The 24,716-nt window shown below is 43.2% G+C and overlaps 1 protein-coding gene and 1 long non-coding RNA gene across 3 annotated transcripts in view; one reads left to right on the top strand and one right to left on the bottom strand.

The window, feature by feature from the left end:
• ispd (isoprenoid synthase domain containing) overlaps positions 1-24,716 on the top strand; it is a 46,412-nt gene that overhangs the window by 2,963 nt on the left and 18,733 nt on the right. For both annotated transcript variants that reach the window (XR_910336.3, XM_004078409.4), the window contains exons 4-9: positions 6,589-6,693; positions 7,866-7,911; positions 10,645-10,742; positions 13,419-13,496; positions 13,580-13,672; positions 16,312-16,443. Coding sequence is in view for 1 of the 2 variants with exons in the window: in XM_004078409.4 (XP_004078457.1) it covers positions 6,589-6,693; positions 7,866-7,911; positions 10,645-10,742; positions 13,419-13,496; positions 13,580-13,672; positions 16,312-16,443 (552 nt within the window). In the remaining variant the exon portion in view is untranslated. The remainder of the gene's footprint in view (positions 1-6,588; positions 6,694-7,865; positions 7,912-10,644; positions 10,743-13,418; positions 13,497-13,579; positions 13,673-16,311; positions 16,444-24,716) is intronic.
• LOC110016729 lies at positions 17,684-21,849 on the bottom strand. The gene is made up of 2 exons (XR_002292067.2): positions 21,728-21,849; positions 17,684-20,319 (listed from the first exon to the last, which is right to left on the bottom strand). It is a non-coding gene; the product is annotated as an uncharacterized LOC110016729 (long non-coding RNA).

Here is a 24,716-nt window from a genome sequence, read left to right as displayed (position 1 = left end):
GCAACTGATCCGGACCAAAAGTCTGAATTGATGATGGACAGAAAGAGACTTAGCTTCGGTCTGCTGTGGAGTGACAGAATTTATGAAGTGTTTGGACCCAGGATGGCTCACATTTGCTTTAGAGGAGCTGCAGAACTGTGGACTGAATTGAACAGAGGAGGCAGATCAGGAAGGGAAGGAGGTGAAGCTCACTGTTTCAGCATTTCAGCAGGAATAGAATGTAATCTGTGTAATCTGTGAAGACTCTGACTCGGCCGGCAGAAAAGGGTTTTAACAGGTCACCTGGACTTGGTTTTCTATCATTTGAAGACGTCTTGTGTCTGATGGTGTGGCCGTGGTGCTTGGCTAGGGCGGTCGACCTCTGATCGGGAGATTGCTGGTTCGATTCCCCCTTGCCCGCCCATGTGTCGGAGTGTCCTTGGGCAAGACAGTGAACCCCACCTTGCCTCTGGTGGAAGGTTGGCGCCAGTGTTCAGCAGCGGAGCCGCCACCAGTGTGTGAATGTGACTGTAAAGCGATTTGGGCCTTAAAGTACTTTTTAAATATACGCCATTAAAGTATATGTCATTGAAGTATACGCCATTGAAGTACACAGCATTGAAGTATAAACCATTGAAGTATACGCCATTGAAGTATACGCCATTGAAGTATACGCCATTGAAGTATACGCCATTGAAGTATGCGCCATTGAAGTATGCGCCATTGAAGTATACGCCATTGAAGTATACACCATTGAAGTATACACCATTGAAGTAGACGCCATTGACGTATGCGCCATTGAAGTACACACCATTGAAGTATGCGCCATTGAAGTATGCGCCATTGAAGTATACACCATTGAAGTATACACCATTGAAGTATACGCCATTGAAGTATGCGCCATTGAAGTATACGCCATTGAAGTATACACCATTGAAGTATACACCATTGAAGTATACACCATTGAAGTATACACCATTGAAGTATACACCATTGAAGTATGCGCCATTGAAGTATGCGCCATTGAAGTATACGCCATTGAAGTATACACCATTGAAGTATACACCATTGAAGTATACGCCATTGAAGTATGCGCCATTGAAGTATACACCATTGAAGTATACACCATTGAAGTATACGACATTGAAGTACATGCCATTGAAGTATACACCATTGAAGTATACGGCATTGAAGTACATGCCATTGAAGTACACGCCATTGAAGTACACGGCATTGAAGTATACGCCATTGAAGTATACGCCATTGAAGTAAGCGCCATTGAAGTACACAGCATTGAAGTGTACACCATTGAAGTATACGACATTGAAGTACATGCCATTGAAGTACACGCCATTGAAGTATACACCATTGAAGTATACGGCATTGAAGTACATGCCATTAAAGTATGTCATTGAAGTATACACCATTGAAGTATACACCATTGAAGTAGACGCCATTGAAGTATGCGCCATTGAAGTAAGCGCCATTGAAGTACACGGCACTGAAGTATACACCATTGAAGTATACGACATTGAAGTACACGCCATTGAAGTACACGCCATTGAAGTACACGCCATTGAAGTATGCGCCATTGAAGTATACACCATAAATGGTAAAATGGCGTATACTTGTATAGCGCCTTTCTTCCTACAAGGACAAAGCGCTTTACAGTCACAGACCCATTCACCCAGTCACACACACATTCACTCACACATTCACACACTGATGGCGGCTCCGCTGCCAAACACAGGCGCCCGCCTACCACCAGAGGCAAGGTGGGGTTCAGTGTCTTGCCCAAGGACACTTCGACTCATGGGCGTGCAAGGCGGGAATCGAACCTGCAATCTTATGATCATGGGTCGACCGCCCTACCGCTGCACCACGGCCGCCCATAGAAGTATATGGCATTAACTATATGCCATTGAAGTATACACCATTGAAGTATACACCATTGAAGTATACACCATTGAAGTATACGACATTGAAGTACATGCCATTGAAGTATACACCATTGAAGTATACGGCATTGAAGTACATGCCATTGAAGTATACGCCATTGAAGTACACGGCATTGAAGTATACACCATTGAAGTATACGCCATTGAAGTATGCGCCATTGAAGTAAGCGCCATTGAAGTACACGGCATTGAAGTGTACACCATTGAAGTATACGACATTGAAGTACATGCCATTGAAGTACACGCCATTGAAGTATACACCATTGAAGTATACGGCATTGAAGTACACGCCATTGAAGTATGCGCCATTGAAGTAAGCGCCATTGAAGTATACACCATTGAAGTATACACCATTGAAGTATACGACATTGAAGTACATGCCATTGAAGTATACACCATTGAAGTATACGGCATTGAAGTACATGCCATTGAAGTATACGCCATTGAAGTACACGGCATTGAAGTATACACCATTGAAGTATACGCCATTGAAGTAGACGCCATTGAAGTATGCGCCATTGAAGTAAGCGCCATTGAAGTACACGGCACTGAAGTATACACCATTGAAGTATACGACATTGAAGTACATGCCATTGAAGTACACGCCATTGAAGTACACGCCATTGAAGTATGCGCCATTGAAGTATACACCATAGAAGTATACACCATAGAAGTATATGGCATTGACTATATGCCATTGAAGTACACGCCTCCGCTTTGCATCGGATGGTTCAGGCTTCCACGGCGTGGGTTAAAAAGTGATAATGCACACTTCGTCGGCCATTAACCCTTACTCAATGCACACCCAGCAGCCAATCAGAATCGAGTATTCACCTAGCCCATGGTATAATATTTACTATCTATCCAAGAGACTTTCTCCATTTCAGGCGTGTGTCGCTCCCTCGGCTCAGATTGATGCACTCGCACCAGGCTATCCCGCTTTGTCTGAAATGCGCTGCTTCTTTGCCGAAGTGAGTTTGTTAAAGATGTGGAAGTTTTTTTTCCAATATTTAAGTTTTGTTTCTACAGCCTCGAGGTCCTCAGAGGGTTTTTGAAGCTTTAGGGAAAATAAAAGGTGTGGCTCCAGCTGGTACCAGCTATTTTTGTTCCTGGCACACATGGATCTTCAGACTGCTATGAGAGCCTCATGTTGGCTTTGGCCTCCTCAGAAAATGAGCTCATGCTTCTGCTGCAGCTTCAAGGCCCGCCGAGTTAAAAAAAGAACAAAGTGGGACGGTCAACTGAGGTTCTGTCAACTTCAGGAAGAATAGAAAGTCAGAGGGATCTGTCAGTTAAAGACCGTAGGACACACTCGCATAAAAATGTCCCATTTGTGTTTGACGTCCATTGAAAGGAGAAGAGCAAAAGACAAAAGGCCAGATCCACTGTCCTCCATCAGGGGGGTCTTTTGTGTTTTTAAAAGAAAAACTAAAGCTCATGTTACGAGGAAAGCAAAATCCTGTTTCTGTTGGAGGTTTCTGTCTTTTCTAGTTCAAACCTAAGGCCTTTTCCTTTTAAAAAGAATCTAAACATCATCATATACTTGTAGATTCTGTAATTGAAAAAGGAGTTTCCCAAGACTTTAGAGATTTTATCACCAACCACTTTATATTTTTTAATTGTAATGTAGCCACGTGGGGGTCCAAGCCAGTGTCTCATTGTGCCAGTCCCAAGCCTGGATAAATGCAGAGGGTTGTGTCAGGGGGGGCATTTGACGTAAAATTTTTGCAAGCCAAATATGCAAATCAGACGCTATGAGATCCATACCAGATCAGTCGAGGCCCAAGGTAGCAACAACCGCCATCGGTGGTGTTCACCGACGAGGACTACTGCCGGTCGAAGGAGAGGCAGTCCTCCCCCTGGGCAGGGGTGGCAGGCCCCTGCCTTGCTCTCTCCTGGACCAACTGTGGGCTGGGTTGTAATTATTGGAAGCTTGATGCATTTATTAGGTTTCGATATTTCTTTAGATGCATCTTGAAGTGTTTTAGTGGGCTGGGTTGTAATTATTAGGCTTTATGACCCCCCCCTTTCTATAATCACCCCCTCTCTAACATGCCTCTCTCTTCTTCCCTCCTTTTATTTTCCGTCTGGTCCAACAAAAAACTGTTACAAATATAGTTAATATGAATAAAGTTTAGTCTAAATTACTAAAAGGGTTTATTCAAAGATACACCTACTGTGTCAAAAGACTTCAAACCTTTATTGTAACAGTAAAATCTGTCCAACACAAGAGGCCTTCAGCTCTCATCTGTTTGCTCAGCTGTTGGACAGGACAAGTTAAAAAAGGAGAAGCAGTGAATGAAGACATGGAGGTAGCTGGTGTTAGAGGAAAGGATGCAGGAGACAAGGTTAGATGGAGAAAACTGATTCGCTGTGGCGATCCAAGGAAAAGACGATGACCTTATTTTGTACCTTTATACTCAGAAAGTCTTGACTTCTTGGTTCTTTTGTTATCAGACACGGTTGTGTTTTTTCACATACCTAACATGTTTCGACGGACGTCTTCTGCAGAGAGGAGAGTGTTCATTGGACCGCGGCTACCCTCAGACTCCACAGTATGGCTTAAAGCCGCTGTCCGTTTGGCATCTCAGAAATGACAAACAATTTGTAGGAACTCAAATATACATTTTCCTAAAGTAATATTGATGTACGGCGTTCCCTCATTCATCGCAAAAATAAGCTCTACAAATAATCCTTGATAGACAAAATTTCTCTTCATTTTTTTTACAATAATTCTCACTGCCCACTTTATCCACTTCTCTCAGACAGACATGAAGATTTTCAGGTCTCTTCTATCTTCTTGTTAAAACTCTCAAAGTTCAAACTTTCACAGAAAAAAAAGTCCAGGATGATGGAATGAAATCCAAGATCTGATGACCATCAAAGATTTCTGCAATATATCAAGGGAGCACTGTATTGTAATCCCGGGTTGTCATAAACGCCATTTCTTAAGTTGCACCAGCATTATCACTGCTGACAAACGTTAAAAAAGGCTCATTGTGCCGCAGCCGCAGATACTTTCACAAACCAGGAGATTCAGGGTTTACTGCTCTCTGTAGTTACCACCATCTGCATCCTAACGATTTGAACATGGATTTAACAAATACACATAGACAGCAGATGAAACCTGTCCTTGTAAAAACAAAGAAGAAAGAATCTTATGTATCTGATGGAACTAATCTTAATACAGAAAGATAGGAGTCCAACTCGGCTGTAGCTCGGCTGGGTAGCTCGGTTGGTGAGGTGAAGGACTGACATGCAGGAAACCAGGGTTTGACTCCCGGGGGGGGGGCAATGAATAAGCATGCAAATGGTGAGCAGTTAACACCACCCAGTGAGGGCCCTTGGGCAAGACCCTTAATGCTACTGCCTACCAGCATGAATGTTCCCAGGGAACTGGCAGCAACGCCTCCACCATCACCAAGTATGAATGAATAATGGACACGTTGTTTGGTAATTGGGCTTTGAGCGTCTGGAAAAGCGCAGATTAATCCATTTTTAAAATTAAGTCTTATCGGCCAAAGAAAACAGTATGTGCTGAAAGGTGTGGTGATGGCAGTGGAGTGTTCTGAACCTCTGCTGCTCAGCAGGACTTTTATCAAAGCTCAGAGAAGAAATGTTCACATTCCCTTCAGATCGTAGTAAAAACCTGCAGCTAAACAGTCACCTGCGTGGCTCTGAACATCGTTTACCTGCAGACATCCCGGATCCACCCGTTTAGGGACGAACACTAAACCACCAACTGAAACTGAGTTCATATTTTCTTTCTGGTGATTTTCTTTTTACCGTTAATCAATCATTTTCCAAAATGAGGGTTTGTTGTTGGAAGCTTGATGCATTTATTAGGTTTCGATATTTCTTTAGATGCATCTTGAAGTGTTTTAGGAGGACAAGACAAACGTCCTGCCGGACTGTAGATGTCCTGAAACCAACAAAGCCATTTAGAAAATCCAGCGTCGTTCCAGTCCAGGGGTGGGCAAACATTCTGACTAGAAAAGGGCCAAACCAGGAACAAATATGTGATTTGCTAATCTACCTCATAAGAGACAGAATTAATATTGGATTTGCATGAAAACATGCTTTAATGTTGATTTAAAGAAAATAATGCTTATTTTTTAAAATGGAACATTTTGAAGTTTTAATTGAAAACTTAAACTCTTGTTCTCATTTTGGTGCCAATTGTTTCCTATGGGTTAATGTCCCTCAGGGAAACAATGCAAACTTAATGCTGCGTTTATGTGCTGATGGAATGATGGGAAAAATGACCGTCTGACTCGGGAAAACGCGCATGAGCATCGGAAAAACAACAAATCTGCCGACACCACATGAATGCAGAGCAGCTTTCTGCATCTAAGCAAAGGTGAGTGTTTCTGTAGAACGTCATCTATGGGGAGACACAAGAAATACAGGGAAAATAAAATGAGAAATACAACTGTCAATATCATTTATTTAATTTGGCGGGCCAGATAAAATAGCTTTAGGGGCCTCTGGGCTGTAGTTTGCCCACCGCTGTTCGCGTCTGTCATTTGGGATTTGTGTTCTTAGGGCTTCAATAATGGGATTAGTAGGATTTCAGTTACTGTAATGAGAGTCCATTGTAGTCAACACACACCCAGAGCGGCCTCTTCTTTTCACCCCCCCCTCCCCGCAGTGCACCGAGGCCGACTTTGAGTTCGGCACCGAGTGTCTCCATCTGGCTCTGCAGTACTGTGGCACCAACGCAAAGCTCATCGAGGGGCCGCCAACGCTGTGGAAGGTGAGCTCATCGGCGTTTGGGAATCGATCTCCTGGCTGATCCATCTGTACACCTGCCACTCATTTATCACACACACAGAAGGACATCTGGGGAGTCAACCATGAATGGTTGCACTCATGCTGGGAAATTCAAGGAAAGCATGAAAAACTGCAGCTTCATTCCCACCATCAAATCCATACATCCTCAGATATGATCACCCCAGGTCTTTCCTGAGCTCTGTTTCTGGTTTCTAGAAGATCAGGTCCAGAAAATGACAAATAAAACATGTATTCTCCTTTATAAACACTCTTCATAGAAGCAGCTACAGCTGCATTGGTTTGTAAACTCTGTTGGCACAAAGAACAGCAAAACCAAAGGATGCTTCTGCTACAAAAGATCTTAATTTCTTCAGAAATATTGCAATTACGAGAATATGAAACTAAATGAAAATATAAAAATACCTACAGAGGAAAAATAAAAGTAATAATTAGTTCCAACACCTAAAAGAAACAAAAAAACGACGCAGTAAAGTATCCACAAATTTAAAAAAAAAACTGTATTATCTGCATTTTTTAAATGCAATTTTTTAAATTCATTTTCCTACCCAGAAGTAAGACTACTCGAACGCTGAGGCTCCGCCTCTTGCTGTCTGTGGGTGCCGCCCATTTCATCACGTCATGCATATAAAACGAAAGCGTTTAGCGGATCACCGCTAGCTCCATGGAGAAGGTGGGTGTTAGCCTGGGGGGCGGGGCTGGCAGCGCAGACTCTTCCTGGAAGGGGCGGTTCCTCACTTTGTGATGTCACACACAAAGGTTTCTTTTCGTGTGGAATGAACATTTTAAAATACCTAAAAGCTCAAAAAATAGATTTTGCGTTATGAAGGCCCTTTAATCTCCTCCCTACTCACTTTATCCACTTTTCTCTCGGTTAAATTAAGTTCAGACCTTCATAAAAAATGAGTCCAGTGTTATTGAACGAAAAAAAGATCTCTGGCAATTGAAGATTTATGAAGCCGATCAGGACGGAGTCTCCTGATTGGCTAGAAAATGCACTAATAAATATGTACGAACCCACAGGACTGTTACAGGAGAGTCATGTTATAGCCAGGGAACACTAAATTAAAATGACGTAAGAACGAGCTGAAGCACGCGCCTCCCTGAAAAAGAATAAAGCTCTGATTTGACCCCCAGGTGACCTACAAAAAGGATTTAGCTGCTGCGGAGTCCGTCCTCAAAGGTGAGTCACAGTCCTTATACACCTGCATTTGCACTGTTTTCCACATGCTTTGTACAAAGTTATATTTTTTCCCGTCTTTAAAGTTTAAAAGTGCGCGTTCTCAGACGGCTTAAACGCCAACAGACGGGCAGAACAGGCGAGGTTTCGTCCTCTTTGTGGGGAGTAAAAGGGCGACATTGAAGCGAGGCTTTCGCTGAGAAATTCCTTTGTGGGCTTGTTTACCTTCAAATGAACAGGGCGGGAGACAGCAGTCTGGGGGGGGGGCAAGTCAGGACAAGGGACACCACCACCAGCGGAGCAGTGGAAATAAACACAGCCCCACATTTCACCACCTGGACCAACATGTACCTGTTTGACGGTGACAGGAGGAGCACAGCCGTCACTTCCAGAGTGAATGAAGTCATTGTGTGATTTCAGGAAGGATGTGGAAGGAAGTTCTGTCAGTTTGAGGAATGGCCGGCGGGGTGCTTCAGGCTCCGCCTTTGAACGCTCCGCCTGATTCGTTAGCGGCCGTCTCCTAAGCGAGATGTTGGAGGTCTGCGATGACACGATCGTTAGGTTTTGGCATTTCTCATTCTTCTGTCTTCCAGTTTGTCTGCAGTTTTAATGTTATTTACATCCAACTTTGTTCCCTTTTTTTCTTTTCAATTGCGTCTTTGGTTAAGTTTATTGCTTAACTTGCTGTGTCTTGTAGAGTTTTATCTCTGGAAGGAATGTCTTGCTGCTTTGATTTGCTGGTCCAACTCCCCCTGTCCTGCTGAAGGCTGTCTTCCTCTGAAGCCCAGCTTTGCTTTATCAGCCGCATGGATCAAAATCAAATTACTTTGTTTCTAGAGCACCTTTCATGACAAGAGAACAGCTTAAGGTGCTGTAAACACCAAGTCCTGCATATGCAATAAAATAATAGAATTATCCCCTCATAATAAAAGACACAAACACAAGAGAAATGACTATAAAGAGCTAAAGAAGGGAACCCAGAAGGCGTCGGCGCCCTGTCCTCCTGTTGGTTGGGGTGTCGGCCTCTGAGCAGCACAAGCACAACTCACTTCTTCTACAAAGAAAACACCACTTCTTTTTATGCTAAAGGACATAATTGAGGAAGGACTGAAGCATCTTTTCTGCAGCTTAAGGCCTGCCATTCAGGCTCCACAAAGCCCTGATCTGTGCAGGTTTCTGCCCAGAGAAAAATGGTGTTTACCCAGACTCGCTGTGCTGTTTGCCTTGGATCTTTTCTAATAAAGGTAGAGAAAGGTGTGCGGCTGCTTCCTTTTCCTTTTCCGCTGCAGTGAAAGATCAAACAAAATGTGGTTCTTTGGGATCACCTGGTTTAGCCAAAGCAAACTGCTGCGGTTCACATGAAGCTTTCCCAGAGATTTCTTCATTCGTTTGGTATCAGAGGGTGAAGCAGTTCATCAATGGGGAGCCGTTCTCAGATGAAAAATCACCAAATGTTTCCCGTTATACTAAACGTGTTACAGAAACACTTTAAAACAATTGAAAACCTTGTGTTTCCATGACGACCAACGTCGTTTTGAGCTGCAACGTTAAATCCCAAGAAGTTTGGGAAGAATTTTCCAAACACTTTCCAGGGTTTTGAAAAAAACAACAACACAAAAGTCACTGAATGGATTTGTGAACAGTTTCCAAACACGGTGAGATGAGTGGAAGTCAGTTCACCGTTGATATCTTGGAACACATCAGCTCTTCTCAAACAGGCTAACAACCTGTCCCTTTGTCGGTCGTTCGTCTGTCCACGAAGACACGCCCTGTAAACCTAAAGCTCTCATGCAGGGCTGACATCTGCCGGCAGCTCCCGAAGTTCTGCTGCGTGTCTCTGCTTGTAGGAACAGATGTCCTTCCTCAGTGGGAGCGTGCACAGCTAAAGCAAAAAGCCAGAGCTCGCCGTTTGGATGTGAAAATAACAGTGTAGTATTCCGTGAGGTCATAGATAACATGGACCTTTCATAGAACTCCACTGTTTTATATACACATTCATAGTATTTATAGAATCTGAAAACTGGATGTCTAGAACAGCCACAGCGTAACACAACACTGGTGTGGTCACGTGCACCGGTGCGGCGTTTGACCCGAGCAGGTGCGGTCCGTGGAGGGTGGTAGAAAGGAGCAGTTGCATCTTAGGGGCAGCTGTGTCACCTCAAGGGACGTCATGAAAATAGAGCGCACCATTGTGGTGTGTGTGGGAAGTGTGTCATGAAGTATTCGTAGGGCTAATGGAAGCTCCACGCACTTCTGATGCTGTCGCACGGCGTCCTGACGCCACGCTCTAGTGCCTAGTGAGGTGTAAGGTGTGAGCTCTGGCTTCTTACTGACCACGTTCCAATGCTGCACACACGTGATGCGTAGGATATCAACACACACTACGACCTGCTGGTTTTCAGTTTAGGTCTGAACTGTGTTCTCCTTCCTCTCCTGCTTCTGGTGCTCAGCATCATGTTGAATCATCAGCCTGACCCCCCATCGGTCTTCTGGGTGCTTCATCTTTAGAAATGCAGTTTACAGCAGACATCCTCTCCTTTCACCCAGCGGGTGACCTTTCTGTTAGTAGCTGGGGGGAGGTAAGGCGTTCAAATCGGCGGAACGCTGCACCTTTACTTTTTCCTGATTATTCTTTGATTCTAAACACAATCTTGTCTTTTTAAAAAAATGTTTTTTCATGTTTGAGTCATTTTGTTTTGCATGGCAGTACAGAAGATCTGCTTCGTCTCTCCTCAGAGTCTCTGTCTGAGTCCGCCTGCATGATCACCGGAGGGCGGACGGCGGCGGCGGCGCTGGCCGAGGCCTTCCAGAAGGCGGCTGGAGCTCTGCATATGGTGTGTTACCAAACGTCCACAGTTCTCCTTTTGTCTCCCTGGTCTGTCTTCACGTACTTCAGTCTGTGAGCTCCGCATGGGTGGCCCGGTGAGGAATCTGCTCCTGCGGCAGACCTCATGGTGTCCAAACTTTCCCTCCTCGTCTATCCACATCAGAGCAGAGGACGGTCAAATACCAACCGTTGGAGTCTGCCTTGATAATGGGGTGTTATGGAGGACTTGTAGTGAGTTTTTTCTCTTCATCTCCCTCCTACTTCACCGCCGTTAACCTCTACTATCTCCAAGTTCCCAGCTTTCCCTCCAGACACCCGTCATTGCTGTTTCGGTGCATCTGATTTCCATTTACTCCATTTACTCTGCAGGATTGTTGTAAATGTGACGGCATAAAGCGCTCTGCAACTGTTGGGTTTCCTCTCATCAAGAGTTCTCAGACTTCCTTTGAAGAAGGTTGGGGTTGAATACTGTTCAGAAGCAGCCGCGTTTTTCCATTGTTGCTCCACACAGCTGGACCTTCTGGAGAAACGTTGGTTAGAAAGGTGTGACAGCTAATGGGTTCACATGCAAAGACCTCAGGCTGCCGACAGCGAGGTGGAGATGAACAGACGCATCTGCATTCTGTTTTATTTCACTCTGAAAAGTTTGAAATGTCTCCGTCCAAATGCAAAAACAGAGAATTCTAATGTGATAAATGCCATTGCATCTTGACAGAAGAGCATATCGAAATGAATTTATGGGACTCGCTGCTCCAGCCGGACATGAACCGCAGCAGGGGGGGGGCGCGGTCTTTTAACCAAATCTCCTTTTTTACCAGATGTGCTTTCTTTTGCTGTTATGTTAAATGCTGCTCAGTGGAGCTTAATGTAAAGGATTCTGGGCAGAGCCATAAGAAAACAAAACATAAAAACATGAATCACAATCTATTAAAATTTAGAGATAGGAGACGTATTTCCTGACCTGAATGCACCAAGAATCTCATCTTAGCAGCTTCCTCTGATTCGATGGTTGTTTCTATAGGGTGACAGATGATTGTTTGGATGGACTGCTTTAAAAGATCAGATTGAAAAAAAATGAAGTTTTGAGACGTCTCACAATAAACGCTAATTAAAGCTTTAAGTCGGACAAAACTAAAGAGCAAATAAGCACAACAAGTACATGTGCAAGCATGGTGGTGGAAGAGTCATGATGTGGACTACTGCCAACCACTCGTCCATTTATTTATCCATCTATTTATTCTTGTATGCAACTTTCTATCAATCCATTCATCCATCCAATCATTCATCCTTCCATCCGTCCAGTCCCAGTCCCAGTGCAGTGCTGGCTAAACCCTACAATGACTTTGGTACAGTAATGGTAAACGGGACTGTAGTCAGAAATCATGTTCTAAACCTCAAAGTACATATTACTGTATACGATAACAAAAAGAAAAAGCTGCAGACTAAAGTTATCAGTTCATTGACTGTTAAACTGGGCGCAGTGTCCTAAAGAAGTAAGTTTTAAGTTTGAATTTTAATGGATTAAATGGCTTTAGGCTTCGCCCCCCATGATAGGAATGGAGAAGATCAGCCAGATATGGGGAGCGAGGTTACGTCATACTCTGCCTGGAATACCTATTCTAGTTGTTAAAGCTTATAGTGTCAAAATGAATTTTAAAGTTGTGTTATTTCTGTCATTTTTACTTTGATTCTCAGGACCCCAAACGTTGCCAGTGATCATATCTCTCTGTTTATTGGCAAATATGAAAAAGGTCACAGAGTTTGTCTGCAGCCTGTGATTCCCAATCACAGATAAAAATGTTTGTGGTAACTCTTTGATCATAAATGCCTTTATATTTGATTTTAATATCCTGTTTAATTAAAAAACATAAATTATTCTCTGTTTGGTTTAAATGAGTTCAAGTAAATAGATGTTTGAATGGGAAAAAAGCACACAGAGTTCATCTTAGAAAGACTAGCCAAAGCTCCTCCTCCTCCTCCTCCTCCTCTTCCCTATCGTCATTAATCCTCTTATCTTGATGTATACGTTCAGAAAAAAGTAAAAGTTCAGGATCATTTGTCAAGTTCTTTTTTTTAAATCCCTTTAATCTGCTGAAACATTTTTCATTTTCAGCAAATAATGTCGGAACATTTTCCTATTTATCAGCCCAAACATTTTCTAGTGGATTTCACTTTAAAGGTTAGTGTACCACCTTTAGATATATTTTAGGTTTAAGTTCCTGACTGAAATATGAAGCATATATTGTGAATAGAAAACAGAAGTGAATGAGAACTTTGTAAACTGGTGAAGAACGGTTTATGTTGTTTATTCTCCTCAAAAGTTTAGCGTTTTCTTTCCTGCTTAAACAAGCCTCCACCCCAGCGTCTCCTGACAAAACCAGAAACCCAACATCAGCAGTGAACTAATAAAGTGGAGCCAATGGTGCTTCGTTGTCATTTGTGTTAATTAGTCAATCAGCCACAGCAGTTTTGGAATGTAATAAATCAGAAAGTGATTGATGGCAGGAGAGCAGGTGTGCTTTCTCAATGAACAACCCAAGAAGTGGCTGAAACAGAAACCAGGCTCCTGGTCTTCCAGCGCTGCAACTTGACCTCAGTCACATTAAGACCGTGGGACGGCAGCACCTGCCTCACCAGTTATCAATCACACTTCACCTCCAAATGTAAATGGTGTCTGTTCCAGGGGCTGGACCCCATCCCAGATGTGACGGCAGAAAACTCCAGGTACCTGCTGAAGGAGTCCAACTTCATCCAGGTTTCTGTAAGTTTCCATGTTGGCACAAATTTGAGAGACGTGAAGGAAGCAGACGTGCATTGATGGTATTGGCTGTTGTTTGTCTCCAGATAAATGGTCATTGTTTGTCTGAAGTGGAGGCTTTAATCAAAGCGTTAGAGGAAGCTAATCCAGCTGCTCTTCACCCGCTGGTCATCATTTGGGTGAGTTTGCACCCCGATGACGGACACTCAGCCATTGACTCAAACATCTAGTTAGACCAATAGAATTCAAAGTCAAGCGGAACTCCAAACCTGATCCTTGTTAAGGAAATTTCCTTCTTAAATATTTATAACGAGTCGTAAAGAAACCTGCAGACAACCAAAACTCTGGTGCCCTACAGCGAAACGTTCTATGAATCCCATATAGGAATAATGAATCTTCCCAGGAAATCATTTCACATAAATCGAATATGCTGCTTTGACGTTTTACTATGTCTACTTTAAAAAAGGAAAGTTCTCTTCAGGTATTATGCATTGAAAGTATACCTCCCAGTATTTCCTTAAGTGTGCATGGATGGAGACCTGCAACTGTAAGACGGAGTGTTTGGTTCTTTTCTCTGCTCGTAAAAGCGTCACCTGCAGCCGACCTCCGCTCGCTTTATAGCTGCCAGGAAACTGTATCCATCCCAGGGGAGTCGTGCAGCTCAGCCTGGCTTACTGCTGCTGCTGCTCCAAACACCGATGTGTGACGGAGACCTTAGATATGACAGAAGAAGAGAGTTTCAACTAAGAATCAAAAATGTTGAGAAATACCCAGCTGTCCTGTTGCACACTCAGCATAAACAAAGAACAATTGAAAAGGTTTAGGGAAGTTATTTTTCTTGATAAAACTTCTTCCACTTTCGGCTTCTCCCATCAGGGGTCGCCACAGCGAACAAGTCGCATGGTAAATTTTGGCAATGTTTTACGCCGGATGCCCTTCCTGACGCAACCTTCTCAAGCCGGGCTTGGAACCGGCAGAGGTAGAGAAGGGAACAGGGAGCAGCCCGGAGTCGAACCCGGGTTTCACGGACGGAAGGCGCCGCAAACCAGCACGAGCTAAACCGATTTTTCTTGATAAAACCTGAAATGTTTATGAAGATTGTTCATAGGTGCATTTTTGACCTTAAACTGTTTTGCCATAGTTGTTATTTTTTATCAATTCCATCTTTGGTCAGTCAGAACTTGACCGCCTGCCTTAGTTGTCTGTGTGAGTCAAGGATGTCAAGAACCCTGCAGATGTCCATGCAGATGTTTTTATTGACTGATAGAGAGTCTTGACACTTTTTACTTTGTCTCCAACCTATTTCAAACTACTCTGTTATTTTGTTTTGTGTAGAAAGTGCAAAGCAGGTATGTGGGGTCTGATGACCTAAACCAAGAAGAACAAGAAAAGCCTTCAAGTGATTCAATCTGAGACTCTTCCTGTCAAAATGTTGCTCAGCTCTTACATGACATGAACGTGCACCCCAGACACATTTGAGCCCAAATACAGTTTTTGAGTATTGCAGGACTGTTTCAACTCAAGCCTAAGTCACAACTGCACTTACGGTTGATATGGAGTGTTTTTCTTTTTTTTTTTTTTTTGGGGGGGGGGGTGTCAAATCCGTACAGGGCACGCAGGTGACATTCTGAAAATATCAAGATCGTAGATTGTTGACTGATGAGTGTGCGCTCTTGACGTGCGGCCTGACTGTTAGAAATTAGACGCTCTGAGTGTAGTTTGTGTGGACATCCTACAGGCGTCCTACGAGCACTTACGAATCACGTGCACGTATTTGTATGAGGTTAGTAAGGAGCCAATACTCACGTCTCACTAACGACTAAAGTGAATGACAGCATCACCCGTACCTCACAAGTATGTGTCACTTCCATTATCCTCACGAATACTTCACAATACATTTACCACACACACAACAATGGTACATTCCCATTTTCATGGCGTCCCTTGAAGTGGTCGTAGAGTCTTAAAATGTGGCCACTCCTCTACGACCCGGACAACCCAAAAACCCAACCAGGGGTTGGGTTTTTGGGTTGTCCGGGTCGTACAGGAGGACAAACCCCTGGACTTAAACCCCTGGTTTGTTCCACAGCCACCGCGTACATTTACCCATATTGCAAGGATGAACACTTGTCATACGTGAATAAACATGAAAAAAGTGAGAGGTTATGATCTGTGTGTGAAATTTATCACAGATGTATCACAAATGAACCACGTTGAAACCATGAAAGAATACGAACAAACCGCGCAAAGAACACGTAAATCAACATAAAAGCCAAATCTGGCCCCAAATTTGTGCACCGATTATGTCATTTTAACGTGATATGTGGGCTACACAAGTTACACATCGGTGATAAATGTGTGAAAGGTCTGTCAGACATGCGTGGAACGGTCTTGGAAAGCCACCAACTTGTTTATGCATCTCAGAAAAATCACGCACAATTGTGTACAATTTACGTAATAATTGCGTATAAACTAAGTAAAATATGCATAAACGGCATAATTCTCAACCGGCCGAAGATTCTTAAAAAACAAATTCACGTAAAGAAATCCTCGACGGACATCTGCGCACACCAACGGAGCAGTTATGAATGACGTTCATCACGCATGGATCACGGCAGACCAACAGTTTGGTCCTGATGATCCAAACCTTAAGTCACAGAGAGGTGATAGTGATAAAAGACCATGGAGACGATCATCACATCTTCAGTCAGACGGCCTTAATTTACTCTCAACACAACAGAGTACAAACCCTCTGTTTGCAAACGTTCCCCACAGAAAGAGAGCTGCTGTTTGCAAGTGTGTCCTGCTGGTCTTTTAGATGCGCGTGCTCACCGAGGACGAGGCGTCTGACAGCAGCACGGCGGCACCGACATCTGCACTTTTGGACATGGCCTCAACAGCCAAGCTCCATCAGATCCTTCTTTATGGTATCCAGTTTCTTCAGTCCAAGGTAAGGCCTTTGTCTTTTCCTCACCTCTTCTCTTTTGTCTTTTTTTCTCTCCAAATAGGGCTCAGAGTTCCCAAGGAATGTAAATTAAAGAGAAGCTAAACAAAACAAGATGGGAAATGTTCTTTAAGGGTCTTGTTCCCATAACTAGCATCGCTGCAGGCCATGTTGCTGTCTTTTATCACCCTTCTTTGCTGGCTGGCGCGCACGCTGCCTTTTGTTTGATCAGCAGAGCAGGACCGGAGCGTTCTTCCTCAGCCGCATGTGTCGAGCTGTGAGGCTAGCAGTGGAGCTTCAAGCTTTACGCTCATGGAGCTCAGTAGCTACAGTCGCATTCCTGGTCTTTCAGGAAAAAACAACAACAACAAAAAGAAAATGGGAAGGAATAGATTAAAAACCAAAACGACATCTTATTGATTTTTTTATTCTTTAAAGATAAAAGTTCGTTCTCTTGTTCTAATAAATACAGTTACCCGGCTTGGAAGCAACAGTTGGAACAATTCGTTTATAATGGTTGGGAATAAGTCTGACTATTTCTAGACCCTTTTGTTGTGTTAAAAGCTTCATTCTGCTGAAGAAAACCCATTTCTGGTTATGTCAAGACATCCAGGCTTTCATAAGACTAGTGAGCCCCACACCATCACACCTCCATCTCCGTGTCTGACTGTTCCGATGTTCTTTTTTCCGGAAGTCTGTTAGGATGCGGATGTCACGGTACTCTCTCCTTCCAGAAAGTTCCTGTTGTGTCTCATCGGTCTGGAGGTTTTGTGGATAATTAGTCCAGGAGTTTGTAGGTAGTCCAGGCCTGACCTTCTTATCCTGGATGAGTCCTCCATGTTTTACAGTCAGTCACTTCGTGGAGGTTCTCCACTGTTGAGTGTTCTCCATGTGGGGATAAAACACAAATGTTTTTGAGAACCTTTAAGGAGGAAACTTGATGGAGATTGTCTGTTCTTGAATTTCTTCAGATGCAGCACGATGTCTTTGTTTGGAGATCTTCTCTTTGCTTTTCTTTGCCAGACTCCTGACTTTCCTCATTTTAATCAATTAGACAGTTTGGGTGTTTTTTAAGTAGTTCATTACAGTTAATGTGTGATTTAGATTGTTAATGGATTACCTTTTCAAATTGAGCAGATCTAGGGGCTTTTGAAAGGGCCTTTTTCTTACTTTGGTCATCTATTAGTGATGATGAAGATCTGGCTCCTTTCTAATGTGGTACCGTTTAAAATAAAAATCAACAGGCTGTCCAAAAGAATAGCTTTTATTTCCACAGAGTGTTGTTACAACAAAGAAAGGATTGACCCAAACCAAATGTCCTGACTACTTCTCAAAGTTTTTCTAAAAACCAGAAAAGACAATCAACTGGTTGTTGTGGAAGTCCTCTGCTGTGTTCTCTGCAGGATGGATGTGGTTGGAGTCCAAACGCTGCTGCTCAGTAATGACAGGATTACTTGAAATTACATCCTAAGTCATTCAGAGTTACAAATGTCAGGATTCCTGCTACCAAAGCCGTCGAATCAAATCCTGGGCTTTTTGGCAGATTTGCGCGACAAACCCAAGAGAAATGTTGAGCATTTTTGGCGTAGTCGGCCTTAAATATGACATCCATGGTGATAAATGTTCTCGGCTGACTGCAGCAGTGTAATGGGCGAGGTTTTTGGCAGTTGCTTTCCTTTGCAAATCAGTGGTAAAAGCCTGTTGTGCCTCAGGCGGGTGGCTCCGTTCGCTCCAGCCACAAAACTCCGATTAAAAACTCAAATCTGACCTCCGGGAGGCCAGCCTCGCTCTGTGGTCAGTGTAATCTTGGCGTGCCTCGGACTGCGATATTGGAGCACCCTCTAATTAAAAGTAGATGTTTGCTCCGAGCCAGGCGCGCAATTCCCCGCTCTCCTCCATATGAATTTGATTCCCTCTGTCAGGTTTTGCACCATCATGGCTTTTCTCTGAATTATGGAGACTAATGCTGTTAATTTGTCATCCAGGTCCACTCCTCGGAGGAAACAGAGGAAGGGAAGGGAGTGAAAGCAGATAACGCATGCTCCTAAATTACAAAATGCTTTGTGAGATAGTGGAACAACAAGGGGAAACAACCCCGTATACATCAATGTTTGCTTTTAACTGTAATGAGGATAAGTCTTTCCAGATGATGGGATTCATCCTTGTTGAGATGTCTGCTTACATTTCTTCTTTCAGCTCTTCAGCATACATGCATGTTTCCCACAAAACCTTGCAGTCATTTGTTTTCCTGCTAAATGAAATCAAGCGCAGTGGATCCAAACAGAAACCCTGTTCTTTGCTTCTCTGCCATATAGAATTTTAAACATCCAGAAAATTAGGATGTTTTCTGTTTGGTCTCCAGAGGTCAAACCTTCTGTTTTTCCTCATGAAAGTCTGGATTACATTTTGTGTTCCTCACTGAGAAAGGTCTAGTTTTTATCCTGGACGCCCGAGTGTTTCTCTGTAAGAGACCCCAGCGTAGACGGACAGCTACATTTGTCTTTCCTGTGAGCTTTGGCACTTCAATAATTCTCATGAAACTCTTTTGCTTCGTTTTTTTTGTGCCAGTTTAATCACAGCTGCTTGTTCCTCAGACTTGTGGACTAAACGGGTGAAACTGAAGTCTTTCAGCCTGACAGGTTATCCGACTGTCCTAAATCTTCTTTGAATGAGTCATTTTTGATGGAAGAACTAACAGGTTTGAGACATAAGCTGCATCAGGTGGGATGCTGGAACTGCTTTCACTTTGTGTCTTTGAAAGTTTGCCGACATTTACAATGTTCAGATGGTAGCCGCTTACTTCACCCAAGTGTACCAGAGGGGAGGAGCATTTGTTTTGGGTTTGTAAATCGGGGTGAATGGCGTATACTTGTAGGTATACTCAAAGGCCCAAAGCGATTTACAGTCACACACTGATGGTGGCTTCGTCAATCATCCAAGGCAAGGTTGGGTCTTGGGTCTTGCCTAAGGACACATCGATATATGGGCGGGCAAGGCGGGAATCGAAGCTGCATCCGACCACCCTGCCGCCCCATGAATGAAGGGATGAAGCAGAGTGAGTTCAGGAAAAGGAGACGTCTTTTTGAAGTTTGACTCTCAAAGCCTCATATAGAAACATGTCTTTCTCAAAACTAGTGAAAAATATAGACGACTTGATTTCTTCAAATAAAATGTGAAGTCCTGCCCTGTTAAGTCCAAATTAAGTCATAAAATTAGTTACAAGCTGTCATGTTAGGTATATTACTCTTGCAATTGGAAATACTATGTCTGAAAATAAGCGTTTATTAAACGTCTATACTTCCCCCCTTAAAATGATCCTAATTTAAACGCTAAGTTAGTCCAGTTGCACTTTATTTTTTAACCAACTGACATAAGACTAGAATTACACATTATAAAATAAAGTTGTCAAAATGTGTAAAATATGAGTCAAAAACTAGTTTAATTAGAGATATTACTTGAAACGAATGTTTTTAAAATCACATGACCCATTAGGATATTAAAGATCATTGTCTTGTATTGTCGTAATGGCGGATGCATCAGAATGGGGCAGACCAGGGAGCTTGTGGCCTTCCATTGTAAATTTTACATAGTAGCCAAAAGATTTTTTTCCCAACTGCAATTTTTTATCTGCTCCTGATTCACAACAATTTGAATAAAGAAATGCAGTTTTAATCTTTATTTTCATCAGAAAAATGTTAAAACATGTTAAAAACACCAAAAGCACAATTCTTATCAGAGCAAATCTTATAAGGGGTAACTTGGACGTGGAACTGCTCCCTTCTGGAACCAGCTTAGTGGTCCTTTGAGGAACCAAACCTCTTGGTATCTCCTGGGTTGCATCAAATCCACGGACAGGAGGTTCTGAATTTTGATTAAGAGGTTCTGCAACAAAAGTAAAGCGTGGAAAAAACAAACAAAGCGTTCTGTCTTCTTTACAAAACAAACCAATGGGATGGGAAGTGTCATTGGATCTCTCCATGCTCTGGGTCTTAGGGACATGTCATCCACTGAAAAGGGAGTTGTCTCTGTGATATATGGGAGGAGTAATCCTCACACTAAGAACCCTGATGTTTACCCAACCCCACATTTCCTCCTCCTCAAAGAGCCCGGACCTGGAACTCTAAAGCTCAGAACAGGTCATGAAGAAAGAAGGGAAACAAGAGGAGGAACAGGAGTGCGCTCTGATGGCCTTTTCTCTCCGACTTCTTCAGATTTGAAAGGCAGACACGTGGAATCATACCAGAGTAGTTGGACCCTGGCTGAGTTCAAGGGAGGTCGCTTCTGTCCCCTCTGTGAAGCAGAGGGCTTGGTGAAATTCATTTGTTGCTCTTGAAGTTGTTGCAATTGTACCCAAAATTTCCAGATTGTTTCTCTGCCTATTTAATTCTCATGTTTTTGTATTGGAGCAGATAAAAAACAAAAACAAAAACACTAAGTCAAATTGAGACGTGAGACCCAAAGAGTGTTGCGTAACTGTCATTTCCTCCTTTGGGAGTATAAACCCAGATGAACACAGTCTAGCTGCAATCTATATTGAATCTTGGTTTCTACCAATGACTGTGTATAAGAACTTTACTGTGTGGCCCCGCCCCCCTGGCGTTTCAAACAGGAAGTACTAGATGGCTCTAAGAAGTCAAAAACCCATAGAGAAAATAAATAGCTTTTACTTAGTCATCCTATTAAATGGTAAATGGCGTATACTTATTTAGCGCTTTCTACCTTCTTTCGAAGGCCCAAAGCGCTTTACAGTCACATTCACTCACTGATGGTGGCTCCGCTGCCGAACACTTGCGCCAACCTCCCACCAGAGGCAAGGTGGGGTTCAGTGTCTTGCCCAAAGACACTTTGACACATGGGCGTGCAAGGCGGGAATCGAACCTGCAAACTTACGATCATGGGTCGACCGCCCTACCGCTGCACCACGGCCGCCCTATTACTCAGAATAACATTTTTTGATCTTTGTTTAACATGTAGTGGTGTGGCCTTCCAACAAGCTCCCTCCTGATTGGTGAGAGTGGTTGTCATAGAAACGTTGGCCGAATCCAAATTCAACCCCTACGGCTTTTTGCTACCCCTGCATTAATCCTTCCAAGCAGAGAGATGTGGAAAAAAAGTCTCTTCAAATTCCAGCGTTACTACCGCTTGAGTACGGCATTGATAGTCGCCGTCATCTATGTTAGCATATAGCTCCCACCGCTCAGAAAATACATAATAACATCGCTTTTATAACTTTAAAAAGTCATTAACGGTACTTGCATTTAAATTTAAACGTCTGTGCTTCAGGGCTTACCCACGTAGCGTTCTCCTTTGGGCCACAGCGCGACCTTAATAACCCTAACCGCAGAGGGATATCCAGCCCCAAGTCACTACGGCTCCTCTGTAAATAAAAACAAAACAAGTTCAGACACCACTACAGCTCCAAATGGCCCTAAAATTGGAGCAAGGGAGGGGGGGGGGGGGGGGGCTCCAGAGGGGGAGGGAATAAATTTGGATTTGGTCGTCGACTCAGACTGACTCGGACCAATCATTGCTTACTGATGACATCTGGCTCCAACATGTTGGCGTCCATATCCTTAAGAAATGGCGACTTCATTTGGTTGGAGCTGGAAGTCAACCATTTTCTGTGGATGACCTCACACTCAGTCAGTCCAGTTCTCAGATACAGGTGAGGGTTTCCACTTTGCAGTCACAGCTGTTGGTCTACCATCCACCCAGAACAGAGCTGCAAAGGATTCGACAGTTCCAGGAAGTTCCAAAGTTATGCCATTACATTTCCTAAAATGAATAACAGATTTTAATCTTGATTAAAGTTCTGGACCCACTGTAGTCTTTATTGCACCCATTGGCATTGGGTGAAAGAAAGTTAATGATGATTTTGGAGCTAAAAACAAACATAGGAAAACACCACATCCTGCACCTTTACTTTAGCATTAGACAGGGCAGGGGTGCCTAAAGGACACCCTTGACACTAGGAGTTCACATCCTGACTTATGGCGTCCTCCTAAAATTCTGTGGCAACTCTTTGAGAACGAACACCATCTTACCCATGTTCAACATCCATTAAAATCAGCTTCAAAGTAAAAAAATAATGAGGATTTACTTCATAGTCCCATAACTACAGTCTGATCCTCCTGTTAGTGCCCTCCAGAGGAATTACACACTTCTCAGGTATTCTCTAAATGAGGAGTGGAGGGAAAATGATTTCTCCAGAGATGCTTTTCCACAGTTTTTTCTCACACTGGATATGTCAGGCTAATCCTGTTGAACTCAACAAGGCAGACAGGTGAAACCTGACACAGGGAACCAAAGCTCCTGCTGTGACACTCACATTTTCATCAGTGGAGGGCCAGCTGAGATTAAGGATGGCTGCAGTCTCACTACACTCCCACAATCCAGCCGTTGTCTTCAAATGAAAAAGTGGCTGGTTTAAACCCGCCAAGATAAATGAGAGTTGGAATCTGTCATGCACTACAAGAGCCTTTGCTCATTAAAGCGCTTATAAATAGGAAATTATGCACATGGGGGAAATATTCAGACCATGTGATGTTTAAATCAGACACAGTTGTCTTTTTGACTTATGGACTTCAGTGAAGTAGTAGGAAAGACTTCATCAAACAACTGTGTCTGAACGAGCCAGCTCTCATAGATTTTAATATTTTTTGTCAGTTGGACCGCTTGATAGGCGTTTCTTTAGATGTGGAATTTTCACGGTAGATTCTAAAAGTTTCCTTAATACACTTTCAAATATAAAGCCTTCAAGCACATGCAATTGTCCTAGCTTTTATGTGAACGGATCTGTTGTTTTTCCATCCAGTCTGTCACCATACAAAACAACAAAACTTCTGGGCCGAACTGATTAGCTACTTCGTTACTCGCATGCACCCGAATGGGTGCCGTGGGTTTTGGGTTGTTTAAATGTTCACTATGACCTGTCGCCAGCAGCATGCCCGTTAACAAAAAATGAGCATTTTTCCCCTGTAGGGAGCCCGTATCCACCCGTAAGGACAGTTGGGACTTAGGTTTTATGTCTGTCTGTGTCTGTAAATGGGAATATACCAGATGAATGGATGGTGTGGTTAAAACTGGTTTGTAAAAAATGTATAGGAAGCTGATTTTTCTGTGTGCATAACGTGTCTGAAAGATGATGTTGCTCTTATCCACACGCCTACAACTCAGTGCCCAATGTTGAAAATACACATTTGAAGCTTCTAGAGACGTCGAGTTATACCAGTTTTTAAAAGTTGAACTTAATTTTTTGTAATTGTTTGGTTTCACCACATTGCTTTATAGGGGTGCAATAAATCGATTGATATTCCTACGATCCAACCAGATCAATCTGTCTGAGGCAAGTTATTAATCGAATCGACCTAAACCATTATAAAATTGTATAAAATATATCGATGATATTGATTGAGGTGAGGTAGGTTTGTTCTCCTATAACGTAAGTGCAGAGTCTCAAATTGGACTTCCTTAAAAATTTTGAAACCCCTGACTGTCCTGACAACTCTGTCCTAACCTTCACAGGATTTCTCTCTGGAAGTGAGTTGGTGCACTTGGCTCCATCTGTGACATATTTACACCTTCACACAGACAGAAGCTCAGGAATTACTCACCCCTTATCCGTGTCTTTTTAGAGTTATAGTCGTAAACTTGGGAGAGACTTGTGCTGCTGTGGGCTGATGCTGTGAAAAGCTCCAGATGTGTGAAACTTGGCAGCCGAAACTTGGCTGTTGGAATTGGACATAGCAGAGCGGTGTTTACTCAGCTTTGATTGCTGAAAAACAGCAGCAAGCCCTCTGTTTGGGCTGATGCGACCCCATTCAGGCCGCATGTGTTTGGTATAGTCATGCCTCACCAGTTCTTCGGTTTGTAAATATTCAGTCACTTGGATTATAGAAAACATGCATTTAAAAGGATTCTGAGTCATTTCTAACCACCCACCATTATGGCCCTGGTGTTTTTTCCTTCCAGTTAAGCTGGAGCGCTGCAGGAATTATGCTTTATCAACACATCAATGGGTTTTTTGTGCTTCTGCCTTCCTGCTCTACTGGGGCTTTTGTTTGCAGGCGTGTCTTGGTACACAGACTAGTCTGGATGGTTGTGGGCTTAGGAAAAAAGTTGGGAGTGTCCTAAACTGTGGAGACAATTTCACAATTCAGACAAACCTATCTAAAAAAAACAACCTATAAAGCTGTAGTCCCAACTTTCCTTACGGGTGGGAACGGGTTGTTTGGGGGTGAAAGGACACGCAGGTGACCCGTATGAAGTATCAAAGGCGT

The sequence above is a fragment of the Oryzias latipes genome, chromosome 16 (assembly GCF_002234675.1).
Source record: "Oryzias latipes chromosome 16, ASM223467v1".
NCBI classification, from domain to species: domain Eukaryota; kingdom Metazoa; phylum Chordata; class Actinopteri; order Beloniformes; family Adrianichthyidae; genus Oryzias; species Oryzias latipes.
This window is presented reverse-complemented; position numbering and strand designations above follow the sequence as displayed.